At 42.6% G+C, this 24,420-nt stretch overlaps 1 protein-coding gene across 3 annotated transcripts; it reads right to left on the reverse strand.

The window, feature by feature from the left end:
• rnf34b (ring finger protein 34b) lies at positions 1-24,270 on the reverse strand. 3 transcript variants are annotated; one of them, XM_040000531.1, is made up of 8 exons: positions 23,892-24,265; positions 10,050-10,268; positions 7,565-8,083; positions 3,740-3,802; positions 3,416-3,617; positions 3,302-3,325; positions 3,065-3,106; positions 1-1,505 (listed from the first exon to the last, which is right to left on the reverse strand). In XM_040000531.1, exons 1-8 carry the CDS (start codon positions 23,952-23,954, stop codon positions 1,321-1,323), a joined length of 1,317 nt encoding a protein of 438 aa, XP_039856465.1. In that variant the 5' UTR covers positions 23,955-24,265; the 3' UTR covers positions 1-1,320. The 3 variants fall into 3 exon arrangements, with proteins under 3 accessions (XP_039856465.1, XP_039856468.1, XP_039856467.1); XM_040000534.1 differs by lacking the exon at positions 23,892-24,265 and adding an exon at positions 20,424-20,577; XM_040000533.1 differs by lacking the exon at positions 3,065-3,106 and having other exon boundaries at positions 23,892-24,270.
• Positions 24,271-24,420: the final 150 nt, after the last annotated feature.

Raw genomic sequence — 24,420 nt, forward strand, 5'->3', positions numbered from 1 at the left:
TATCAGGGAACGTAGTTGGTAACAACTGCTACACAATTTTGCAGTAAAATTATATTCCACTGTGTTAGAGTTACTGTAAGATGATGGAATAAAACTGTCTCACGTGCATCCTGTCTATAATCACTGGTGGACGTGTGATATTTATAAATCAGTTTAGCTCCTAAGGTACATTTAACGATGACTGTGAGGAGAAATGGACCAGTAGGAGAAAGGACGTGGGGAAATAAAATGTACACAGGAGAAGAAGGAGGCCTTTCACATGATCTCCCACCTTAAGTCATGTGACATCAAGGAACATGTCAATGGCAAATCAATGAACGATCACATTACAGAGACTGTAAAATGCAGCAAAAAGCTCTACAACAAGCTTGAAAGTGGGCCTTGAGTTCATTTTGTTGTCGTTGTCTTAATAAACATTCGCACAGTAGATCTAGCAGGAATGTACACTGTGACTTAACCAACCGGCAAACTGCAGGAGTCTTGGATGAGACAACGGAGAAACGATCCTTCACACAGTAAGTGTTAACCGGCTCACGTGTACACACTCTGTTTCCCCAAAGTTCATTTGAGTAAATGGAAAAATAAGAATAAGGTATCACACCAAGCTTGCTGGTTATGTGATGCATATACTGTAAAACTTAACCAAATATCAACTCAAGGCATGATTTTTTTTGGCACCCTACATGCTCCTGTGTGAGACGACCTGGTGCATAATAAATATTTTCTAAGAACACTTCTCTTTTTTATTTTTTACTTTTTTCTGATATTGCACATCCTAAAAAGAAACAAAGAAACAAACAAAACAACACTGAAGGAGAATGACACAATGCCATGTGGCATGACTGTGTAAACCATACTGACTCAAACCCTGGGATCTTATATTTTAACTGCTTCTCTTCCCCACAAATAACAAGGCGGTCCACTTCAAGTACCCGCAGGACCACCTCCTGCCCACTCCTCTCTTGTGGGTCGAATCTAAACAGACACTGGCGAGTACAACGTGATGGCAGGGGCTTCTGCTGTGTGTTTTACGACCAAAGACAGAGAAAATGAAAGTCCCGATGTAGCTGATGCCGGTCCACCAGGGTGGAGAAAGGGGGACTGGAACATAAGTTAGTAAGGAGGGCAGGGGGGCAAACCGTGGTAGGCCAGAGACAACAGTCTGGTTTTTAAGACCGAGAAGTTGCTCACGCCTGCTGCAGCATTAGGCCCTGTGAGACGTCATGCACAGCAGTTCATTCTCAGTGATAAATTCAGGGCTCGGGCCACGCCTGAGAGCCGCGCCGACATTCACCCACTCACCCACGCTCACACTGAGTTTTAAGACTTGAAGACATGCACGGCCCGCACAACATACTGCCTGCAGATGGGGCACTCGCTCATCCTCTTTCCGCATTTGGTGCAAGTTACCATGTGACCACATTCCAGTAACACACAGTCGATGATGGCATCCATGCAGATGCGACACAGGTTTTCATCAGCCGCCAGCTGAGCTTTGACGCCATCTGTGGATGGGGATAAAATAAATATTTTCAATAAGCAATCCTTCTTTGCTGTGGGCTCATAAGAGTGTACGGAGATCAGCGCTGAGGTGCACATGCGAGACAGAATAATAAGCACAAACACCATCACCAATGTTCGGCCCAGTAAACTACAGCCCTACACTCCCTGTGGGTTTGAGATGTTATTTAAAATGATAAAGTACTTTGCCTAGGTAAGAAGCTTTATTGCAGATATTTATATCTACACTTCTTGTGAGGTGGAAGCTCTCCATCTCCAGCGATTAAAAATATTACCATTCATTTTATTTGGTGACAAATTAGTTCTCGGACTAATCTAAATCCCCGCACTTTCCATGCCAAAGTAAAAAAAAACACAAAGAACAAAAAACTAAACTAAAAAACTTAAAAGCATGTGGTCCTTCCTCTTGGACTGAAACAGTGAAGCCAGTACTGAGGTGCTAAAAACGGGTGAAGCTCTAAAATGCCACAAGATGCTGCCATCTCATTTAAATCTGATTAAGGATTAAAGACAGGCATTATTAGGGGTACGGCAACTTTGATTGACATGTCGATGCCAACGAGGCTTGCTTGACTGTCTTTGTGGTTTTGGTTCCTTTAGGAGCCCTGTATATTGCAAACAATATGGCCTTCTGTATGGTTAACTGAACTAGCAGACATGTCAAGAGGTCTGTGCTCTGGTTTTAGTCTAGGCTCTATTTTGAAATGTGTGTGTTAGTGCCAAATAGAGCAACATAAACCTGTCTGTACTAAACGTTTCCATGTGCAGGGCAAAATAAGGGGTTTTATTTATTTGAGATGGAGATAAAATATCAATACTAACAAAAGGAAACCGCTGAGGCGTCCTGTGACAGCTTGTGAACAGAGCCATGCATAATGATCAACACATGCTGATGGTAGGCAGACAGCCTCTCCCATCAAAACCATTTAAAATCACAGCGGCAAATTGTATCAGTGCTCTGGTTTTACTAACACTTAAATGATTTCTGACTGATCAGCTGACTGGCCTAAATCTGGGTCCTGCTGCTCACATCTAGCGTGACAGGAAAAGACCAATGCAGCTGCAGCCTGTCTGCTGCCTGTGCACAGCTGACTAATAAGAGGAGCTAATGTGATCCGCAAGCCCTTCATGTCAACGAGGACGCTTGACAATGCAATTACACCTGAAGACATGCTGCCACTGAAGCACCATGACGGCTCATCAAGAGGTAGGTAAAAGCCCTTAAAGAGGGCATTAACGACGCCATGAGAGGCTGTCCTTCAGAATAAACAGAGATGAAGTACACAGGAGAAGAAGCACGAGTGACAGAATGCAGACACACCGAACCAGGCAGGAAATAATGACTTAATAAAAAGCACCCTTGCAAGATCACAACAAAGAGGAAGATGGTAAAGGACGGGGTGAGTAAAAGCAGCTGCAGCATGCCTTTACTGGTCTAGCAGATGAGTTGCAAATGCAGTATCAGTACAATGGCGATCATGGAGGAGATGGAAATAGTGTGTGATGTGGCTTTTTTTTTTTTTTTTTAGAAAAAACATCTTACCTCCAACTCCACTGTTGCAGAGAGGTGGAGGATATGCAACCACTATATAGTTAAGAAGGGGCAGTAACAAAGAAGATTAGTTTGGGGGACGTGAACTTGCTCATTAATATAAAAAGTGAAGCAGCAAATAAGCAGGTTGTTTTGCATTAAATGCTTCCTCACATAATTACAGCACATCAGCGGCATAAATGCAATGTTGTAATCACAGATGAATAGACATAATTAAATGTAAATTACCTGCAGTTATGTTGACATTTTCCACTAAAGCACAAGGAGAAAAAAATGTGCTCATCAAGAAAAAAATAAAACTAGTGAAATTTGTAAGAAACAATGAAAATTCAAAGCTCTCACTTGACTTCCTGTTCTGCTCGTTTTCTCTGTAGAGACGATGCACTCGCTCCAGCAGCTCCCACTTCTCGCAGCAGCCAGAGTAATTGACAAAGTTCCTGGCGAGAATCTCTTTCAGCTGGCGGACGGACAGGTTTTCTATCGCCTCTTCGTTGTCGAGATCAGACAGCGAGGCTCTGATCCTCCTTTGTGTCGCCGGACTGACCTGCAATCCACACACAGCAGCAGAGCCGTAATCACTTACAGGGCAACAGGATAGCATTTCCTTTGACTTTAAAGATACGGACAGTTCGACGCTGTAGATGTGCACAAAAGCGGGTCTCACACCTCTATGAGACTTTCCGTGGGCTCCAGGTTCAAGAGGGATGCTGTTGGAGTATCATCATGCTCCTGTGTGAGTGGAGACAAACAGTCAGGTTAACTTAAGTCAGATCCAACTGTCACAATGATTTTGAACTTGTTAAGATAAATACCAAAGACTTCTCAGGTGTGACAATGACTGATTTTCGTAGTTTAACTCATAAGATCTAATGCACATCCCATATTAGTTCTTTTCCCTGTGTAAAAATACTTTAAAAATCTCAGGTATATATATATAATGCACATTCATGCTCCTCCCTGAGCCTGGTTCTACTGGAGGTTTCTTCTTGTTATAAGCGAGTTTTTCCTTCCCACTGTTGCCAAAAGCTAGTTCAAAGGGGGCCATCTGATTACTGGAGTTCTCTCAGTATTGTTGTAGGGTCTTTACCTTACAATATAAAGCGCCTTGAGTTCGACTGTTGTGTTGGTGCTACATAAATAAAACTGAATTGAAGTTATTTACACGACTTTTTGTTAGAACAACCTATTCTTTCAGAATACATGTGCTACAACACTATTGAATGAATGCATAAAATGTTACATCACAATAAAAAGTTCTATACAAGAACCACTCTGTTATTGCAGTTAAAAAAAGACACTGCAGAGATAAACATTACATACTTTGCCTTTTTACCTGATGGCTTAGACCTCTTTTGGTCAAAGTAACCAATGTGGAACCTTTATGGAAAGCATAATAAAATAAATTGTTCCTGCTCTGTGTGACAAGGTTTCATCATTGCCACGATAAAAGAAATTACTTTACCGCTATCTGTGACTTTAACTGCTCAGAAAGCCAACGAATGAACAGAGATGTTTAAACACTGTCACAGCTCCTCTTAGCTCAGCAGTTAATTATTCTCTTTGAAGGTGGAGGTCAGGAATTTGCTGTATTTAATAAGAGAACGAAAGGGAGCTACAGAAGAGTTTAGGCTCTGTTTTGTGTAGCTGTGTTATCACTGCTGATATTGCCCTCTTTGTTCTTTTATCTGTGTGACAAAACGAACTCGTGAGGCACTGAAATAAGCTCTAATTGATACCACTGAGTTCAGCGCCTCTCCTTCTAGACCATAAAAACTAAACTCCCTCTCTCTGCTTCAGCACATTCCCGCAGACCATCGTCTTTCTTGAATAAAGACGTGTTAATAATGAATCCATCAGGAGCGCTGCTAGGTGCCTAACGCTTTGTGCAGACATCGTGCTTTTGCTCAGACGGCACTCCTCAGAGACACAAACATGAGCTGCAGTCTCGACTCTCACAGAGAGCCGAACCTCAGTGGAACACATGAATGATGTTAGATTTTATTCAACCATCAAAATGACATAAAAGTACTAGAAAGCACTTGAATTAACCAGCAAGGCTGCAGAAGCACAAGCAGAAACAATATTATTATAGTAAGACAAAACGTTCAGAAGGCTTTTGTGTACAACAAAACATACACGGGCTAGATAGTTTTTATTTTGGCTCTGCACAGGAGGATTTCCTTGAAATGTGTCAGGTTCCATCACATGCTTACTGATTCATAGATTTGATACCAAATGTTAGCAAAAAATGTCCAGACATTTTCAAGGGCCTTAACCTCCTGGACGGATGCCGATATCGTCATATCTCATGCCAGAGAGCTACAAATGTCAAGGTAATTTAAAAGAGAAATTACGGCATCTTGTCAAACAAAGAGGCTTCTAGTTTTGACATTATATTGTGATAAAACAATCCTGTCAATCATCCTGTGCACTGAAATGTTAAATCTCAAAGCAACTGATCCAATTTCCCCCCCTTTCTTTGATATTCAGTCTATTTTCCAGCTCCAGTCGGAAAAGTGACACCAATATCCCCCAAACATCGCCTCAGAGAAAATGGGTTATTCATCAAAAGCAACGATGTGTACGGTCCTTTTTTTTTGTGAAAATGGTTGAAGTGGTATCAACTCGAGAGTTTGAATATCTAAGTGAGCATGAAAATCTTACTCAGTTCATGCAGTGGCTTTGCATTATCACACAAAAAACCGCATCACCCAAAAAGGTATTTCACTGCAATGTGTAGTTTCAGAAGCTAAAGCTAATAGACGTCAAGTGATGTCAACCACTAATCAATCACAAAGCAGAGCCCTGAGCAAAGTGGACACTGTCATTTAAAAAAAGAAAACAAAACAAACAAAACAAACAAAAGCAGACACCACACTAGGGACATTATCAGGAATTATTTCACAACCCCACAGATCTCAACATATAACATATATATCTGCAACATGCAGGATCTGTGGGGCTTGTCCTGCTGAAATGGTGCCAACTCCAGCACCGGGCATCCTTGTCACTCATTGCTCCTTCTGCTGGAGCAGAAATAGAGACTCCACTGTAGCCCATCTGCTTCAAGTTTTGATGTGTTGCATGCTCAGAGATGCTCTTCTGCATACCTTTGTTTTAACTAGTGGTTACTTGACTTGCATTTGCCTTCGTATCAGGCTATTCTACTCTGACCTCTGGCATCTTCTTGCCCAGAGGTTTGCAGATTCTTGGATATTTTCTTTATTTCAGACAATTCTCCGTAAACCGTAGAAACGATTGTGCAGGAAAATCCGAGCAGTTTCTGACATGCTCAGCTCGCCATTCTGATGCTCTGTTTGAACTTGAGCTGCCGACCTTGTCTAAAGGCCTAAATGCACTGATTTGCTGTCATGTGATTTGCTGATATTCAAACAGCAAAAATCAGATGTACCTAAAAAGTGACTGTGTGTCTTTATGTTAATTCACTGAGCTTTTGTAACTATACGTGGAAGTTTCGTCTGCCACCACACTTTTACTGGCAATGATGCCTGTTAATTCTCAGTTAATTTTAATGATGAGGTATATTTTAGGAAGACCACGGCACAAATATATCTGGTACATACGTTAGATTAGTTCACACCTCACCCCCCAAAAAGCCCCATATCCTACATATGTCTAGTCTAAGAGTGCAGTTTGGAGTGATCTAGTTGGACCGTCCAAATTTTTTGACAGATTGTTTTCTCAATAATTCATGAAGTTAGCACAAATGTCTTAGATGACTTTTGCTTTCTTGTCTGACTGTCTTTGTAGTATTTGTGTCAAAATTTGGTGGTAAGAAATTTAAAGTGCCACAAACTAAAATTTGCCCATCCCATGAAGAGATGAGAGGAGGAGTGTACAGTGGTGTTTCTGCTGTTTGGTTGCAGCTGTGACGCTGTGGGGAGTTCTCAACCTGTGCTCCTGTTACATAACAGGCTCAGTCCATGTAACAGTACTAAAAAAAGGCAAAGGGCTTAATCTGCCTCGCTGGCTGGTCTGAGGGCTTTACACTTACACACAGAGCTAGCACACATAGCTAACACAGCTGTTTTCAGCTGTCACATGGACATTTTGCTGAACACTGCACCAGTACCACGGAGGAGAGTTAACCTTTTTTCCCTTCAATGGAGTCGATTTTTCATTCATAACAAAGCAACAAGACCAGAAAACAAAACAAAACACAGAAAGCAGCACAAAGGAAAGAGTAAAGCATGAAATCAAATGAAACAGACATCTAAGCCCTCTATGCACACGAGAGTGCTTGTTTGTTAGCGAGTTAAAAAGAGAAGAAGTGAAAACAGCCACTCTGAAACTTAATATGTTGATTTCACCTCTGAAATTAATTATCTCGGACAGAATGAGGACAGATGTGAAGGAAGTATGGCGGATGTAAATCAGGGAATGATGCTTGTGCACGTGCGGCTGCCAGGATGCTCGTTGTTAGGATGCTGACACACTCTGAATGAAAGCGGTGTGTTTGTGAGCACAGACCTGGCTGGTGGTCCCTGAGCTGTCACTTGGGCTGAGCACGTCTCCCTGAGAGGCGGACAGGACCGACTGTTCAGAGGTGGAGCGCGTCGCGGAAGGGGGCGAGGCGGCACGTGAGTGCGGGAGCGAGTGCAGGCTGTCTGTGTCATCTCCCCCTTCATCTTCCTCCTCTTCATCTTCCTCCTCCTCCTCCTCTTCATGTGTATCCTCCTCCTCCTCCTCTTCATCCTCCTCATCCTCCTCATCCTCCTCCATCACCGGTCTCGGGGTCTGCCTCGCGCCCTGTCTCGCGCCCTGGTGACAGAGCACCAGGTCCACCAGGTCCTCCTTCTCCCTGCATGTGTCGGTCGGTATGTTGCGCAGCAGCAGATACTGGCGCAGGTCCTTCACCCTGAGCTGCATGAGCCGAGGCCGCTGGAAGGCCGTGCCGCGCAGGAGGTGGCAGGTCATGCAGCAGCGCAGGTTCTCCTGCAGCACCGAGCACAGAGCGCAGAAGCTCTTCTTACAGTCACAGCAGATGTGCTGCAGGGGGAGGAGAGATTGAAAGACAGATGTGATGTGATCAGTTATTCTTTCTCTTCTGACTGATGCAAACAAACTTGTTCTTGAAGTTGTTCTTTTTCAGCAACATAAGGGTGATGATGTCTGGCCTGTTAACTTATAAACTCTTCACCATTTATGCCACTTTAAAAATAAATAAATAAGGGAAACACCTTCTGAAAGAAATCTAATCAGATCAGACCTCTGAAAAATGGGCAAAGTTTAGCTTTTGACAGACATTCCTTTTAATCAGTACTGAGTGCAGCCATGTCCCCATATAGCCACTTATTTAAATACTGCATGCAGGAGTCGCCTGGCTCTGCCTGAATCGCCCTGACAAAGAGAAACCTTAATAACCACGAACACAGAGTCCCATCTGAAACAGTGCCCAGTCATTTCTAGGAAAGAGAGTCCAGAAAAGAGACGTAAACCATCTGTAGCTCCTGGTGATGTTTGACATTTAACAGGCTTAACACTGTCTCCTGATACAGAGCCTCTGAGTAGATTGACACTTCAAATGGGCAGGAAAGCGGGTCGGCCACGGCTGTAAACATTTTCTTATCGCTTGTGCACAAATGTGCTCCTGGTTCACAAAAAGCACATTTGCACCGTAACAGATACTTTGCTTCAATCAGTTGTTGTTAATCCCCCAGCAGGTTTTTTTCCCCCTTCTTTTTATAAAGATACCATAAAAATACCACACTGACAGTGAAATGGAAGTCAACCCGGCATCTGTGAAGCTGCGTGGAAAGAGGAAGAGTTTTAATCAGTCCGTCTGACTGCCAGGCAGATAAAACTCTGCCATGCTAACATGTTGAGCTGTGCAGACACCCTGGAAAGGTACGGCGCACATTCTAACACAACCACGTAAGCTGTTTAGCCGAGTCCTCTTAAAAATAGTTTTACTCTAAAACAGCACGTTTGCTGCAGAAACCAGCGAATAAATATACATTAGAGGAATAAATACTATGAAATGTTCAAAAATCTGAAGTTTTAGAGTTTCGAGACGTCAAAAAGAGACAAGCCCGTGAGTTCTCAATGGCTACGTTTACGTGGAGGCTAATATTCACATTATGAAAAGTTTAAAAGTAGGAAAATAATACAACTGCCTCATCATGCACAGCTTGAGCTTTTCTTTAAAGGATTTCTGTCAATAGTGCAAAACAATGTTCTTGACTTGCACCAAAATGGGATAGATACATACAAGTATCAAAGACCAGTCTGAATAATATTACTCTTCACTAACAGGGACCAATTAGATTGACAATGTTTCTTGTAAGAGAACGGCTGCTGTAACAAAGATGGATCTATGCCTACGACTGTGGTTTGGGGAAGGCCTCGGTGAGGACTGGTGGGGGCACCTCAGAGCTGGGCAGATCTCCATGTACTAATGAGAGCCATGAGAACTGAGGAGAAAATGAAAATGAGAACAGAAGAGTGAAAATTTGGCCTTTCTCCTTAAATTAAAAGGTATCTCAAATTAATGATTGTGCTGATTAAGAAGAGCAACATAGACCCTTTAAAAATAGTAAAGAATTACATCATTTATTATGGATTGAATATAATATTGTATGTATAAATCTTATAAGTTATTAGGTTTATATTAAAATATAATAAATAGGATTTTAAGGATGAGAAACTTCTAAATGTTTTGCAAGATTTAAAAGAAAAAAAAAAGAAAAGAAAAAAGATGACTCCGAACTTTAGGATGCGTTTTCCTGAATGCACAAGGAAGGAAAAGTCGCTCCTCACAACCGCACAGAATGATTACAAGGCTGAAAAAAGGTGTGTAAAATGTTGAGTGTGAGGGATTACTTCGCACCTTTGCAGTCTCTGCGAGTTCATTTTTATATAGCACTGGCATGATGTGACTCTCTCGCCCTACGACAGCTGGGATAGGCTCCACTTACTGCTTTGTCACATGTCACTCGCTGACATCCGTGTTTACCTTGCGTCTGAAGACCGAGAAGGCCAGTCCGCAGGCCTTGCACAGCTGCCCGGCGCTCCCTGAGCTGGTGGGGGGGTAGGTGGAGTACCCAGCACTGGGGGCGAAGCGAAAGGGCCCCGCGCCTGCTCCAAACCCCGGCTGCTGGGCCCGCACCGTGCCCGTGCCCATCACCTCGTTCAACAGCCCGCAGCATGACGCCCACATGGACGATGCTCCTGCCTATAACAACACAGACAGAAATACACCCACATGACTTAGATATGACTTTTAGAGACATCTAGTACAGAAGTTTATGCAGTACTTAAGTATTATCATCGATGAAATTAATGACTTTTGAGGATGACATTTTAAATTCTTTTTCAGGCAGATGTAATAATGTAATAATAAAAACATTTTTGTTTGTGCCCTTCTGTTGGCAGAGTTGCATGAAAGACAAGAGGAGCTAAAACGGTTAGTTTTGGGGATTGGATGAACTGAGGGGCTGCACTTAGGTCAGTAGGGTGAATAAGGACTGTTTTGAACTGTAAATCAATCGAACCCCCCGATAGAAACAGAAATATGGAGCTAGGGAAGAGCAGAACAGCACTTAGGTCTTTTAACTTACTTTCAAATGACTGAAAAATAGAACCTATGTTGTAGAAACATCATTAACATTGGAGCAGATAAAGGTAGAGCCAACTTTAATTACTTTAAAACTACACCTCTGGGTAGCTTGTGAAGATTAATTAAGTATGATCTTATCTTAATACATCATAACGCCATAATTTCTTTACTAATTATAATTACTGTACTGTTAATTAGAACCTACAAAGTTATGAAACAAATAAAGATAAAGTACAATATTGCATAAAGACCCATATAAAATATCAAACTACAGTACGACACTTGAGTAATACTGTGCTCAGGGGAGATCAATGACCGGAAAGAGAGAGAAGCACATTATTGAGAGTGCTCCTGCAGGTCAGAGATAATTAGAAAGAAGACGTCTCAAAAATATATTAATGACATTTTTACCAACAGCGCTGTGGCTTAAATTTATAAATTTAATTTATTTTGAGCCACGTTAAAAGAGTCCAAGCCATACAACGGCTATTCTTGTGTGGCTCAAATGGGAAGAGGTGGATGTAAATACATACTCTAAACGTCCCGAGGTAGCTTCCAGACTTAAGTTGGTATATGTAAAATTAAAGCAAAATGCCCCACGCAGAAAGAATAAATCGGATGCGTCTGCAGATCTCAAAAACGGCCCAGAGACGGGGAGCAAAGATGGTGCGATGGGAGCTACGGCTCCTTGGAGCATACTGATGCGGGGAGGAAGGAGGGGGGAGGACAGCGAGGAGAGAATATGTCTTCTGTTGTTCCCCAGCCTGCTGAATCAATAGCTGACATGAGCATAATGTAAGCCCTCTTTGGTTCATGGCTCCAAAGGAAAAACAAAGGAATTCACGGGATCCTGCCACATCTTTTCTTAAGACGGCCCTCTGCTCCGACTTGTCACAAACACCCTGTGATCTGACTTCACCCATCTGCTTAAGGATGGCGTTATGTAATCTTAGAAAAGACACACTAAATGTGGACTCGGGACGCGGAGGGGAAAAGTCTACTTCCACCGGCTCCACAGTTCAAATCATTAACTAATCTCATTAATTGAATGAATGACTGTCTCCGGTGGGCACCATTAATCTTTCTGTCTCCCTGCCTGCATTTTTGTTTGTCTGCCATTAAATGAATGAATAACAATTTTGCCCGATTTCAATTCATATTTTTTGAGGCTACTACTTAATTCACATGGCATCAACTGGTTCATTATTTTTCAGTTAACCGATAAATTGTTTAGCCTGTAAAATGAAGTATGGAGGAAAATGTCTTCCTCCATTACTCTCGGCCCGAGGTAATATTTTGAAGAGATCGTTTCGTCTTTCCAAAACGCTGGAAGTTTTCCTTTTACAGTGATACAAACACCCCCCTCCCATTGCCGCATGGGTATAGATTCCAGGGAGCTGTGCTCCTCAGAGATTCTGCTCCATATGGTCCTTATTGACATGATATGTTAGCATCATGCAGCTGCTGCACATCCATGATGTGAATCTCGGTTCCACCACATCCCCAAGGTGCTCTATTGGATTGAGATCTTATGACTGTGGAAGGCCATTTGAGTACATCATTACTAGGGGTGCAATGATACACAAAATTCATGGTTCGGTTCGATACTTTGGTGTCACGGTTCGATATTTTTTCGATACAAAAAAAAATGTTCATGCCTTTTTAATTTGTCATTTCTTAAAATTATAAATATATATTTTAACTCAAAAGTACAGTTTTTAAATTTAATGTTGCTGAAACAAAAGTAATTAAAAAAATAAATATATCTGATTGAGGAATCACTCATCTTTGGAAAAGAGAGTTTATTACAGAGAAATGGCTCTTTCCAAAATAAAAGCTATACTATACGCTTCTTCTGGGCTATATTCTCAGCAGCATATTGTAGCGGGTCAGGGCTGTTCGGGGTTCTGTTTGTACAGTTATGTTTTGTTTATGTTGCCATAGTGACGGGTGACGCCTTCTCGCTGCGACGGTGTGTCCTTCCGGGGTCAGAGGGCGCCCTGTGTGTTGTTGTTGTTGTTGCTGTGCGGTTGCCGCGCTGAGCAGTTAGCTAGCGGCAGTGTTCTTCTGCAGATGTCAATAAACGGCTGTGCTCCCTGGCTAGCTCACGGTAAGCAAGACCAAACGACACCTCCGTCTCCTCGTTGTCTGAGCTCGCCACATTGGTGTCAGAAGTGGGATGATGGTGGCAGCCCATGTTCTGACCCGAGTGACTTTTCCCCCGCCTGTCGTGACCGGCCGGTGCGCCAAAAGAAGGCACCTGGATATTTGCAAAGTGAAAGCAAAAAACAAGCGCAAATTCAAACGCGATTTCAATATGTCACATATTGACAGTGGCTCACCGATGCCAATGACATAATTACCCAGCTACATTTCCGAAAGAATGCAAAAGCATTGACATATATTTTTCCTTCCTACAATAGCCCAACGGGCAGGGCAGAGATAGATTTTGGTAGCCCGACTGGAAAAATCGCTAGCCCCGGGACGTCGGGCTAGCGATTTTGCAAGCCCTGTGTTACAGGCATGGCCCTTTAAGGATGAAGCCTGATGGGAAATGTATTCGGGATGTGTGTTAGCGGGACTGCCTGGTATGTGTGTGAAAAGAGAGAGCGGAGAAGGGGAAAAAGTAACGGTTAGCTACAGAAGAGACAGAAAGAAAATAAATAAAAGGAGTATAATAACTCCCTCGACAGCCAGAGTTGTGTCGGCGATGCTCGCTGTGAGTAAACTGTTTCAGCCCACTGTACGCGGTGTTCGTGCCTTAGAGAAGAAATAAAGTTCAGTGAAGCAGTTTCCTACGCCTCCTTCGATCTTTTTGCTAGCGGAGTTGACCTGTATAGTAAGCTGTTGCCGGCTACGAGTCAGTTACGGAACCTTCAAGTAACTGCCAGAGGTTTCCTTACTACGGTTCGGGGCCGCGGATCTGGCGCGGTAACACCTGTATCTGATTGAGGAATCACTCATCTTTGGAAAAGAGAGTTTATTACAGAGAAATGGCTCTTTCCAAAATAAAAGCTATACTATACGCTTCTTCTGGGCTATATTCTCAGCAGCATATTGTAGGGGGTCAGGGCTGTTCGGGGTTCTGTTTGTACAGTTATGTTTTGTTTATGTTGCCATAGTGACGGGTGACGCCCTCTCGCTGCGACGGTGTGTCCTTCCGGGGTCAGAGGGCGCCCTGTGTGTTGTTGTTGTTGCTGTGCGGTTGCCACGCTGAGCAGTTAGCTAGCGGCAGTGTTCTTCTGCAGATGTCAATAAACGGCTGTGCTCCCTGGCTAGCTCACGGGAAGCAAGACCAAACGACACCTCCATCTCCTCGTTGTCTGAGCTCGCCACAATATTAAACATATCAGGTCCCCATAAGGAGAATCATGTGCTAACGGCTGTCTAAATAACTCGGGTAAAGTTTGTAGCATGCACGCTTGTTGTTTTTGTCTGCTTCCACTTGTCTTTGCACTAGGATGATGTCGGCGTAAATGTGCAGTCATATTCGTTGTGTTCCCACTAGTGCTGTCAGCGGCAAATCTCCGTTAACCCCCTGCGTGGGGCTAGACGGCTAACACGTTAACGAGCTAACTGCTCGCTAACACACTAGTTCCCACCCATGTAATTGAGCATTGCGTGGCACATCCAACATACTGTTTTACTTTAGTCCATGACGCGCTTACCTTCAGGGTCATACCTCACATGAAAACCAAAATAATTCCAAACGCCAGATCTGAATGAGGGTGGGGGAGGTTCAGTTTGCTCCCCCACCCTGCTCAGGAGAGCTTAACTTCTGTCTGGCTAGCTTGCCCTGCGCTCTTCCTTCTGATGATGCTGTCTGTGTTGAGCGCTCAGTGGATCTGCGCTTGACAGTGCAGCCTAGGCTGAGTAGTCGAACGCAGATTCACTGAGCGCTCAACACAGACAGCATCGTCAGAAGGAAAGTTGATCAAATAAATTACAAATTTTGTATTGTTCGATACATATGCGTACTGAACCGAAAGCACTGTATCGAACGGTTCAATATTGATACGAGTATCGTTGCACCCCTAATCATTACACCAGGACCAGCCCGAATCCTTGAATGCATAGCTCGCAGTTGTTTATGCCGAATTATCTCCAATTTTCCTTTTCTTAGCTGACAGCAGTGGCACCCGGCGTGGTCTTCTGCTGCTGTAGCCCATCTGCTTCAACGCTTCACTTGTTGTGTGTCCAGAGATGGTCTTCTGTGGACCTTGATTGTAACAAGAGGTTATTTGGGGTTTTTTTCCCCTCACTGGATATTTTCTCTTTTATCACACCAGTTTTATCTGTAAACCTGAGAGGTAGTTGTGTGGAAAAATCCCTGTATATCAGCAGTTTCTACAATACTCTGGAACTAACAACCACGCCACGTTCAGTCACTTTAATCGTGTTTTTTCCTCATCCTGATGCTCAGTTTGAACTCCAGCAGGTCCTCCTGACCATGTCAAAACCTGCCGAGTTGCTGTCAGGTGACTGGATGAATTACATATCGTAGAAAAATGTAAAAAAGTAAAATAAAAATAAACAAGAGATTTTGAACTTTTCTGATTGTCAAATTTGTTGTAGAGGATGACCCCAGATGCCTCACTCACTGTCTCCTTCTCAATACTTAAACAAACCATACAACCACGCATTATCGGTGGATTGGTAGCTACTTGGCTACCAATCCACCAGTATATTATGTTATATTAATGAAATAAATATCTATAAACATATATATATATAAAAAAAACGCTATATAATAAAAGTACATTTTTAATTTTATTATATAGGTTTTATTTATTTTTTTATAGATGGCTGCTTATCCTTGGTACATTCCTCCACAAGCTGCTCACTTTATCCAGATATATTTATGTAGAGTTACACTAAATCTTGTATTACTCGCCTGTGGCACAAACTTGACCCCGTGGTTAGCTGCTAAGAAGTCTCCGGTTAGATAAAACCTCTCTCATAAGGGAATGAAGCCACTAAAAGGAATTTTACTGCATTCTCCAGGATGAGGAGCCACTGCAGCCTGGCCATGAAAACAGTCTTATTTGGCTTTAAGCCAGCAGCACGAGTTCCCCGTGTCACTTCAATTAGCACACTGCGAGCTCTGTAGGCAGGGAGTCCTGAATAAACAAGTGACAAGTGCAAACATCACATGTAGGGCAGCGATTTAGGTTTTTTTTTTGTGCTTTGTTTTGTTTGTTTTATCTTCACTCAACAGTCTGTTAACTTGAATGATACCTCTGGGGATACTGTACTGTGCATTTTTATCATTCCTGTCACCTGTCACATTTCAGACACTGCTGCTGGGGTTCAGCCATCACACTGACTAGCCCCTACACACAAGCTTAAAGTGTGAAAGTAGCAAAATCTAACAGAGGCATGGATTTAAATAGAAAAACCCACAGGGGAGAGCCTTGTGTGGCCAAACAGCTAGCCGACCTCATAAAATGAGCCTAGAAGATCAAAACTTAAAAACTGCCCAAGCATCCACAAGTGTAACCGGGATGAGAACCTAGATGAGGTTTAAATGGGTCACTGACAGACTGACGCAAACTGGAGAAATGAGTCACATACTGAGACAGACGATTTTAACCTTGCTTCAAACTGTACTGGGTGACTTTTGATAGTGTTTGTGCATGACTTTCTGAACTACTAAACATCAAATGAAGAAACAGTCTCTCAAACAAAAGATCTTCTCTTTCTCTGGACGTGGATATGTAATAGTAAGCAAACACGCTGACCCCACAGTGAAACAGAGAGCACAGGAGAGCAGCAAAGCGGCAGCAGAGACTCTCACGCAGAGCTGAAATTACATAAGTGCACATGAATTGGACTATATAATTAACATAAATGACTTTGTTTTACTTGGAGCTCTGACACTGCTTTTACTTTTATTTTCTGTCCTTATAACTGACATTTTGAATATAGACTAACATGCATCAAGCCAGCTACAAAAACAACACGAGGATGGGGTTCTAATAAAATTACTCAAGTTGCACTATGGGAAATGTAGGAATTGAATAATAATAATGGAATTCAGCGTAGAAGGAAAATAAACTTTAAATACTTTAAATGGGAGTGCTTTACTGGTGCATTGCAGTGCCCTGATAGCATAATTTGATTATCGATGGTGACCTTTGTTGATGTCACGTCCCCATCCCTCTTCCTTTACCTTTTCCCCCTTGCAAGTAACACAACTGCAAAACTTAAGATGTATTTTAAGTGTTTGCAGGACTCGGAAAGCACTGACGCACGTTGCATTGTTGAATTAAGTCATCGGCTGGGTCTTGGCTTCTTGTAGCAGTACTCAATGTGAACCTCTGAATGATGTTTGTGGTAATGTAAGCATAAGGCTTTGATAAACAGAGGGAAATCTGTAAAAGTGGATATTATTCTTCTGTTAAAGGAGTGAAATCTAAACAAAAAAAACAAAACCCAAAGTACTCTGGCTACATCTGTCTAAATGATACAAATGACACCTGGGGCTGACTTCTGCAAGTCTGCACGCACATGTGGACCAACCAGAGACTATTATGAGGACTTTTGAGAGAAAACTGTGCACTGTCATACATTTTATTGAAGGGGCCTTCAATGCTAATCTTCCATCATCCACCACCTCTCTCCCGCCTTTTCATTTCCTTTCTCTCTCCTGAATCTCTCTCAGTTCCCCCCCCTCTTGTATCAACTGCGAATGTCACTCACACTGTGAAAAGTGAATTCAGTTGGCTGCCTGTTTATACCGGAGATAATGGTTTCAGAAAAAAAAAAAAAACTAATTGATTTAACGCCTTTAGACATTTGTCTGAAGATGATGGAGCTAAATGTGATATTTTTCCATTTAAATTATGACACAAATACAGTCAGTGATGTCTGCTGGAGGATGCAGATGTCAAAGTCTGGAGAAATATGCATGTGCAAATCAAACTGCTACAGGCAAAGTTGGATTTGTGCGTGCAAAATGTGAAATTGACAAAGTCTACTCTGAAGGCAAAGGACGACTTGGCTTGATTTAGCCCTGGAAACAGATGCCGAGTCCTGCAGTCCTGCAATATAAAAACTGTCATGAAATATCACCAGGAATCTCGTGCACCCCTTTGATTCTTTATAGCTTCAGTCAGTTTAGTCCCATTTGGAACAAAGTGTGATACACTGGAAGCAGGGATTTGTGACTATTTACTCCCACCATGCCCAGTATGGGCTTCGAGATGGCCGTGAAAATGAGAATTTTTAAATGCAAAATAAAGAAAAAAAAAAAAGAAAAAGAAAAAAAGCCAACCACTTAAGTCAGAGGTTTAACTCTGAATAAAATGGCACTGGCAGCACAGACTGTACAGCAGTCTTTCCCGTTTTGAGACGCATGCTTACACAACCCAGCGCCGTCCCGTCCACAGGGGCAGAAAAGCTGCTTTTCAATTTAAACCAGATTAGTCAATAAAACGTCACATCCATTTTGCTTTCCCGGGACACAGCGAGTGATGATGTGCCTCGGGAAAATTAACTTCACAGAGTTAAGCCGTCTGTTTTCTTATCTGCCACAATATTGCGATAAACAGGAGAGGAGGGAGGGAGGCATTAAAAAAGAAAAAAAAGGTCTTAGTTGAATCTGCAAATAAAAATAAAAAATAAAAATAAATAATAATAATGATTATCAGAACAGCCTTTCAGTCAAAAATTACGTCCTCTGTGATTTCAACCTGAACCCCAGCTCACTTATTCTCCAAAAAAGCTTCTATTTTACGAGGACGGGCCTTGCACATAAAATCAAGTTAGTTAAAAGCAACCATTAAGAGCTACAAATTCACCGATATATCAGCCAAACATCAATATCGTCCCTGTTCGCTGCCATCAACCTGCCAGCAAATGGGATGACAGTATTACTGATGGCCAAAATGTCTTTTCTGCTGTGCCACATAAATTTTGCGCCTGCTTAATGTTTGAATATAGTGATATGATGGGAGTTTTATTCCCTTGTTTTCTTAGCACGCAGGAGGAAAACTGCAAAAACAAACAACTTCTTTGGTAATCAGCCAAATGGTTATTTTAAGCATCAGAATTGGCTCACAAGTTCAAGATGGGTGCATCACCACTAATTGCAACTATAGAAAAAATATTTCCCTTTTTACCCACTAAGAGCCAAATGAGAAGCTACAATAACAGTGATGAATCCAAAGCTAAACAGAAGAGCAGCATAGCTCCAAAACAAGAAAAAAAAGGGGGGATTAGTGAAAGAAAACCTACATAACACAAATAAACATCAAATATTATAACAATCCAGCAATCTTTAGAGACTTGACTGTAAAAATTTGGCAGGCAAAACCTAAATAATATTAAAAAAAAACAACAAAAAACAAACAAAAAAAAAACCCTCCTCAACACACTGCAGCCTAAAACGTGCAGGAAAACAGACGACGGGGTTGATGGGCCAACACATGTTCAACATTTACAAGAAATGCTGCAAAGTGAGAAAATGTGACCATACACACAAACCACGCAAGAAGCTAAAACGCCCTTCTGTTTAAATGTTTCAGTGGCATGTTTCAGAAAATGTTCCATCTGCTGAAATCCCTGCAGCATTTCAGTGCTGATGATGCTTCCATAAGTTTGCTGTGTGTTGGGCCACTTCGGGGTGACTAAAGAAACAGCCTGACCTGGCACAAAGAACATATCATTTCACTATGAATCGTAGGAAAAGGATTTCACAGAAAAAAAGAGACACGCCAATCCAAAGCAGTGCTTTAGTGAAGAGTTAAAAAGCTATGCATTTGGTTATTTTGCACCTCTGGAATTAAGAGAGGCTTTATTCATAAAAAGGGGGACATTTCCCTTTTAAGGTAATCACTGATGCATGCGATGAGCTTTAAAAAAAATCATCCAGTCAGCTTTAACTGTAACAGATGACTAAGTGTCAACTGCCACCGACAGCAGCACAGTTTTCGTACTGTGTACACTCACGTTCCTTGATGCTGCTGCTGTTTGATGGTGATAATGAAGATAGGACTGGTTGTAGCCCTGCCTTCACTTCACTTCACCTTTCACACCGACTGCCACCAGAAACCTGCCACCACCAGAGGACCAATGACATCATCGCTGTAGTCTTCATCATTATCTGTCCTAAGCTGCCAGACAGCTTCATCACCTTTCCTTCCTATGCTGCAGCCTGTAGCTGCTACAGCACAGGCGCACACAAACAAACACACGCATATACACAAGCGCACACTGAGAGGAAGGAGACTCCTGCACAGCCTGACACAGCTTGGACCTGAGAGGTGACCCTCTCGGTATCCCGAGACGTCTCCCGAACATCCCCACGCTCTCTCACTCACCGGCCGCAGTGTCTCTATCTCGTTAGAGCGGATTAAAGCCTGACGATGAATGGATGTCGCTCTGGCCACTTTAGTCCACTGAACTAGCACTCTGGGGTCAAAGCAGGCTCATTAAAAGGCTACACACTGTACCCAGTGTTTATCAGGACGGCTGGAGACGTGGGGAAAGCGTTTCCAGGCTTGCACCCTCGACAGGAAAATAATGCAAACCCCAGACTGTCAGGCGCTGGAATGACAGCGGCGAGTAATGAAATGTGATGGCAAGTTAAAAATTAAAGAGTGTCTGCAGCGTTCAAGCCTGTTGATACAACTGCACACAAATGAAATTAACTGGCATTAGGATGGGGATATTCCCTGCTTCTCGATGCAGCACCCCTGCACATCACGGCACCGCATGAGCCTCGTTAACAATCCAAATCACAAACGAGCTGCAGAAACAGGCACATACCTTCATTGCACCTCTCGTCTGAGGAATTTGCCGAGTAATGTCAGAACGACGACCATTGCAAGTGCACACGGAATCAAACCATTACGTCTTCCCTCTCTCCGGCTACCAGTGTGTGTGGAGTAAGCATAACGTAATGGCCAAGAGAGCCACAGCCAATCACAAAGAGCACACGGGCGCTGGTATCTTTAGCAGCCAATCCGCTCCGACACATCACCGGAGTAGGCGTTCACGCCTGTGCGTAAGGACGCATCTGAGCGTGCCAGACGAATCACGCTATTTTTTTTCTCCTCAGCGTTGGTTTATTCTGGTGACTTAGCAGCAATAAGCATTATAGTAAGGTGGTCAGCTTTAACAGCCCTCACACAAATTTGGTGCCTTTCACAATGAAAACTCCTTGAAATCGCAAAATATAACACATCAGCTTGAAGGGGTCGTGTCTGCAGGAAGAGGTGATAACTAAGCTTATCTTCCGCACCAGCACACGCTGTGTTATTTCTGTCTGTTTGTACCAAAACTAAATGCGTTTACAGTCTTATTTACAGGCACATTTAGCCTCTCTCTGTGTGTGCGCGCGTGTGCGTCTGTGTGCGCACAAGGATATCGTCTGCAGTAAGAAGATTAGAGGGGTTTTCTTTCTTCACATAGACAGTACCTGCTGAAAGCCCGCAGGGGGCAGCAGATAGCCTTCAGTGAGTTATTATCGTTCAGACACGAGGAAGCCGCAGGCATGAAGGATGCTCCCGATGTTCTTAGTGTGTAATATTACGGAATCATACAGAAAATATGCGTCTTTGAAATACTGCAAAGTGCATCTGAGGTAACTACACAAGACGCATTGTTGTGTGTGAAGTGAGTACAGTGCCGACTCTCTTTAAATTCACTGTCATCCACAGTAGTACATCAAACAGTGACCTTATGGTGATTTTATTTCACGTAGCCACATTAAAATAAATTTGTGGATCCCTTCAGGCCAGCAGTGACACACTTTAGAGTTTTAGATTCGACCTGAATATTTTTTGCACTGTGTGGCTGCACTGCAGGATGGAAGAGTTCTACTTTTTTCTTTCATGTTAAAAACATGCAACCAAGTAGAGGTAGACATATAATCCAGCATGTTCGACGTATCTTTAAACTACTTTTTGGTGGTTGCTGCTTCTAGTTGTTCAAGTTCTGATCTGATAGAGCCACCACGAACAAAGGCTCTTTTGTTCCAGTGGTGTTAAAGCATTTGAATTCGTCTCTTTGTGTACGATCGCTTGTTTTTATTTCCATCTGTGTTTCCTCCTTCTGATCTGGTCATGTCTAAATGGCTTTGACCTCTCTCTGTCCTCTAGTGTAGTGCGGTTCCCACGTCTCAGTGTTATTTTTCTGGGAGTTATATCCTGTTTTACGTCCAATGTCTGTTCTGTGTTGTGTCACACAGTTTTATTTTCTGTTCCTTTCCTTCCTTTTGTGATTTTTTTGCCCCTCCCGCATTCTGTCTCAGTGCCCTGAGATATATATTTATATATTTGTAGTCCTATGTGTTTCCGAATCTTTGTCTGGCTGTTAAGTTCTTTGCTTTTTATGGTCCCTTTTGTGATGTTCTGCTTTATTGTTTGTGACCCTGTTTCCTTTTGTGTGCTTTCATTTTTGGCTATTAAACAAATCTTTTGTTAAATTATTCTGTAAAACTCTAGAGGTACACTCTAGAGTTTTACAGGAAGAGCATACTCTTGTGCAATAGGACAGATTTTATATAAAGTCTTTGATGTGGTGACCACAGATGGATCCTGGCTTACATTGTTACAGTTAGCTTGTAACTGACAGAAGATGTGTGGTAATCAGTTCATGTGGTTGCTTTTTTATTAGTTAAAAGTAATTGTTCAACTGTTACGCTCTTCTGCAATTAGAGTTACAGACTCTCTCTTTGACACCTCTCTAAATTTGTGCTTTAAGTGAGATTTATCTGCTATAACAACCTAAAAATGAAATAAAGGATGACTTTGAAAATCATAGCATCAGCTTGTTTTCTCCAGATATCCTGATAACATCATCAAATTAAATGTTTTTATGCAAAACAGTAATGCACTAAAATCTGCTAGTGTGAGGGCTCAAATCATAACGAGACAAGGCAGGAGCAAACACAACATGACGTATACTGACGGGAGACTATCAAAGTAAAACAGGAAGTACACAGAGAAGCAGACTGGAGGGAGAGAGAACACAGGAAGAGCACAGACATAACGGGCTGGGGAAAACATGGAATAAAACACAAGGAGGAGAAACGAGGCACGGGAACTCACAGATATACATGGGGGGGGGGGCACATGGGGTAAAGACATGGGGGAAATCTAATAAACTTAACCGAACAACCTGGGAACCATGGGATAAATAAAGAACAAAATACAAAAACACAAGAAAGTCAAGTCAAGAAAGCCTTTGTCACATGCAAGTTGCCCTGCAGCGAAATGGGCCGTGAGCCTCTCCACGATGTTATCCAGCTACACCGAGATGTTATCCAGTTTGCTGATAGAGCACGAGTGTTCACGACAGCCGTGAGCCTCTCCAAGACGTTGTCAGAGTCTCAGCACTCAACGCAGCCGCAAGCTTCTCCAAGATGTCATCTGTGCTGCGTCTAATGAGCCCATTCTGAGAAGCCACGGCTCGCTCCATCGTTCCAATCAACATAGTGGGCAGCCTTGTGGGGATTTGAACAGCCGTTTCCGCTTTCTTTATCCTTCGATAAGCCAGGGACAAGCCAGCGCCGATCAGCAAGAACCCTGTTATCATGGTTCCAAAAAGGTGGATGTCTTCAGTGGGCTCTCCCGAACCCAGGCTTCTCGTCGAGACGAGGGTGTCAGTTGCATTCAGAAAACCAAGGGCGCTGGGTCAAAGTGACCCAGGACCATGACTTTACTGTGCAAGGCATAACTTTTCATTACTTTACAGTCTCCAACTTTACACAAATTCATTATTAGATTAAAGTGATACATTGTAAAGTACAGTAACCATCGGGCGTGCTGGTTTTGGTGTTTTGTGTTCCCGCCTTCTGGCTTCCCTGCACCTGTGGGTTATCATGCACCTGAGGCTGTTGACTTCCTCTTCTTAAGGAAGCGATTGGAATCGTTGTAATCACCGCACTTAGTGAAGCCTGGCTCATATACCTTAACTTACCTGCTTCTCTTTGTGCTCAGATTGTCTGGGAAACTGCTTGAAGAGGAAAAGTTTGAAGATTGTTTTTGAACCGTGTATTGTTCAACCCATCTTAAGTACTTGATAAACATCAGCAGATCTGGACACACTCCATTTGTAACTTAATGGCACACTGGACACAGGAGTACTAAACTAGCATGTTTCCACTCCTATATGTCATTCAGGTACATGGATGATGCATATCAGTAGTTTAGTGTTGCATGGCGGGTTTTAAAAAATCCTTTTTAAGTGAATTAGCTTAAAAATATCAAAGTGACAAAAAGCAAAGCTCACCTCTGAGTGAAAGGGAAATAAATCTTCAGGTCTATCAGATCCAAATAAGGAGAAGCAGCACATCTTCAGATTTCACAGGCTGTAGCCAAATTATCTTCGGTGCTTTCCCTTAACCTACTTTTTAAGACTGTCACTGATTAATAAGCTCTCACCTTAATGTTTCATCTCACACACTGGACACTGTCTTCTTTTCCTCTTAGCATGCCCCTCATTTGCCTTTTACTCTCACAGCTGCACTCAAATCTGAACAAATTTAGTAACTGATTTACGCTGCTAGTTATGCATATTATAAAAGAAAACCTTGTCGCTGATAGGAAATCAACATTAGTGGACAAGGTGCTTTCCCGTGAGAAATAAATTGTATTCTTTGACTGCCACAAATGAGGAAGACCAAAGCAAAGACCACCTTCGAAGCAGTGTTTTTGGAACCCCCGCATTTCTGGAGGTGGTTTGTGTTCTTTTGTCTGTAGAAACTAACTTTGGATGAGAACCATATGACAAGTTCAAACTCAAGGACTACAAACTCTGG

This window comes from Simochromis diagramma, unplaced genomic scaffold (assembly GCF_900408965.1).
Source record: "Simochromis diagramma unplaced genomic scaffold, fSimDia1.1 OVJJ01000596.1, whole genome shotgun sequence".
NCBI lineage: Eukaryota > Metazoa > Chordata > Actinopteri > Cichliformes > Cichlidae > Simochromis > Simochromis diagramma.